Source organism: Agrilus planipennis, unplaced genomic scaffold, assembly GCF_000699045.2.
Source record: "Agrilus planipennis isolate EAB-ADULT unplaced genomic scaffold, Apla_2.0 scaffold277, whole genome shotgun sequence".
In the NCBI taxonomy this organism is placed as follows: Eukaryota; Metazoa; Arthropoda; class Insecta; order Coleoptera; family Buprestidae; genus Agrilus; species Agrilus planipennis.
This window is the reverse complement of record NW_020438986.1, coordinates 290,210-293,560: the sequence shown is the minus strand read 5'-3', so window position 1 is coordinate 293,560 and position 3,351 is coordinate 290,210. Positions and strand designations below refer to the sequence as shown.

The following is a 3,351-nucleotide window of genomic DNA, read 5'->3' as shown; positions in this document are numbered from 1 at the left end:
ATGAAGATAATGTAAGTACAATCAAATAATTTTGTCTTTTGGAAACAAATGAAAACTTATTCCCGAATCTCCGTAAGCACCTACTACATTGAGGAACGCAACAATAAGGAAACAAAGCATTTGAAACACCTCACGACTGAATCCAGCCTCCTCGTCTTTAGTACATTCCATTCTATGTAAACTTTCCCCCGATTAGTTGTTCTCTTTATAATCCTTTCAGGTAATTCCATTATGACATTCCCTTTTTCTTTTCCCTTACCTCCTCTAACTGCAATCCTTGCCCTCTTCTTATATTGTCACGCCCAATTTGGTAACGGTGTCTTGGCCATTTATGTTATGTCGGTAATTGGTTAATTATTTATTTTAGTTGCCTGATTTTAATACAAATTGATTATTTTGGCGTGACTGGGGGTCAGGTACTTTGATGACAAGACAGGCAAGTTTTAAAAACAATAACAACTTTATTATATATAAAATGATAAAGGAAATTGAAATAAAAACATTTACAAAAAAGGATCTTTCTCCCAATGTAGATCAATACACAGAAAGGATAAAATTGGCTTATTTACATTGATAGGAGCGTCGCAGTCATCATCGCCCAGGGGGTAGTGTCACCAACACACAGAATTTGCCACCTAGTACTCTTTTTAAGGGTAGACTTTATCCCTTCGCGTTCCGGAATCGACTGATTGCGAATCGACTATCGATTCGCATTCGTGTGCTAAACTTTTTGGTGAACCAGTGATTATTTGACCATAGTTCAACATGGGTCATTCACTGGTTCCAGAAGTTTCTCTGGTTTTGCTGATCTATTGACAAAAAAACAACGAAGTCCCTATTGATGACTTCGCGAAGTTCAATAATTTTCCTAATGACCAGAGCTATCTTGTTTCTATTTTTAAATTCATCAGTGATTTTATCCCATAACACTGGTCGCTGTTCAACAAATGTAATTAGCAGCTTATTATCTATTTCAATAACCATAATTTCGATATACTATATAATTTCTTGCCTTGCTGCACAATTCAGAGAGAAAAACGATTCTGAATACAATCTTTGCCGTGTGAATACACGGCATGTGTGCATACTTTTATACACTTGCTTCTGATTCTTATCGGAAGTAATTTTACGTGCTATTAAAAGTAATGGTACGTACTAGTACCGTCGACCACTAAAGGGTTGGTTGAGCGATTTCTAAACCGACATAGGTAGTAACTGATTCTAAATTTATTATTGCTATTCTTGAGGTGGTTCAATTTGGAATGTTTGTGCAACCCTCCGCCCTATCATACGACAAGGATTTTGGGAGTTTAAATGGGTTGAATTTGAACTACCATGAAATGATTTATTCTGATTATTATTTTGATTCCTCATCCTATTGTTATATTCCCTTTTCCTAGACTCATTTATTAAATGCCCTATCTTTTTATAATAAGTGCAAGTTTTTGTTTGATTAGAAAGTTAATATTCTTTTTAATGTGAGTCTGAAATCTGTTATTAAAATTTGAAGTGGAATTTTGATTACTTATTAAAAGGATTTTGAGAATTTTGAACATGTCTAATGTTAGGATGTGGATTATTTTTATTATATCCACAATTGAAACTCGTATGTCCTGACTTATTGCAAAAAGGACATAATTTGGCATTGATATTGTTAATATTTTGATATTTTTGAATTTCTAATTTTGATTTTTGTTCCTGCTCTTCATTAATTGCTATCACTATTGCGTCTTCTAATTAATTTGGTTTTTGAAATTTCACAATGAGTGTTAGATTATTTGTTAGCCCTGGTATAAAAACATTGAAAGCTTGATTTTAAAGTTTGCACGTGTTTTTTTTCTTGTCCATCTTCTTGTGCTGATAATCTTTGACCTGCTGATATCGTTCATCATGTGCTTCTATTATTCTTTCTATTGTTGCTGCAGCTTCATAATAAACATTTTCAAATGCTTCCATTTCTTCGTTTGATTTATTTTCGATCGCTTTTTCTGCTCGCCGATGCTCTGAACTTCCTTCTTCAAAATTCACCTCCTCCAGTTTACCTGTCAAGATTGCTTTCTCTGTTTAATGCGAGCTTCAGCCACACATGTATCGTCTGACAAACTAATGTGGTTCTTTTCTGTATTAATCTTTTTCTTGACAATTTGTTTATGACAATGTAAACAGAGAATTATACAGGGTGTCCCAGTTATAATAATTAAAAAAAAAAACATGGTTTCCTGACATAAAATACGACAAAAAATTGTTATAGAATTTTTCAATCGAGTGACAATTGAGCTCGCAAATCGTCTTTGTAAATTTGAACGTACAATTTGTTTCATTACGGGCCTGGATCTAGGCGACCAACGTCGCTCAGCTGATCTAGTGTGGATGTAACAAGTACCTACCGGGAAGAAGCCGAATGCACTTCCACCTTGTAAAAAAAAGTGAAAGTGAAAAACAAAAGCGTACCTTTTATAAAAAATGTTGAAATTGCCCGCCATTCGCTTCAAGCAACACTGACAGCGGCGTATCCAATTGCTGCGAATTTTGGCCCAGATATCGGGAGAATTTCGAATTATACGAAAGGCATTGGTAATGTTATTACGAAGTTCATCTACAGTGGTAATAGATGATGCATATACCAATGCCTTAACATGTTCCCATAAATAAAAGTCCATTGGTGTGAGATCGGGTGAACGGGGTGGCCATGCTACAAGACCAAATCGACCTATCCAACGTCTGGGAAACATTACGTTTAATTGCTGTCGTACTTGATGCGTGCTGTGGGGGAGTGCTCCATCTTGAAGAAACCACAAATTTGCCCGTACAGTTAATGGAATGTCCTCTAATCACTCCGGCAACACGTTCTCTAAAAAGTCTGCATACATGTGGCCTGTTAGCGGACCATTAATAAAGAAGGGACCCAGAAGCGTATCTCCAACAATACCGGCCCACACGTTTAATGAAAACTGATGTTGGAAATGGGTTTCCCGAATGACATGTGGGTTTTCGTCTGCCCAAACATGCATATTGTGAAAATTAACGCTTCCACCACGCGTAAATGTCGTCTCGTCAGTAGCGCATACATAGTACGGAAAGTTTGGTTCACGTATACATTGTCGCAAAAACCACCGACAGAAACGTCGACGTTGCTGATGGTCTCTTTCAAGCAATTCCTGAACGGGCTGACAATGGTACGGGTGAAGAAGTTGGCGACGTAATGTTCGGTGTACAGTAGTCCGAGATACGCGTTGCTGGAGTGCAATTAGACGAGTGCTACTCATGGGGTCGTCATCAATAACTTCCAGGATCGCTTGTTCGTTATTATTATTATGTTGTCGTCCACGGCCTTCAGCCTTCGCGATAACT

General features: G+C 37.1%; 1 protein-coding gene across 1 annotated transcript; it reads right to left on the bottom strand.

Moving 5' to 3' along the window:
* Window positions 1-822: 822 nt before the first annotated feature.
* Window positions 823-1,812, bottom strand: LOC112904749 (the record flags this gene model as incomplete). The annotated part of the gene is given in 2 exon segments (XM_025975618.1): window positions 823-1,418; window positions 1,596-1,812. Coding segments are annotated over 2 exon segments (399 nt in total), but the record flags the coding sequence as incomplete, so codon positions are not given.
* Window positions 1,813-3,351: the final 1,539 nt, after the last annotated feature.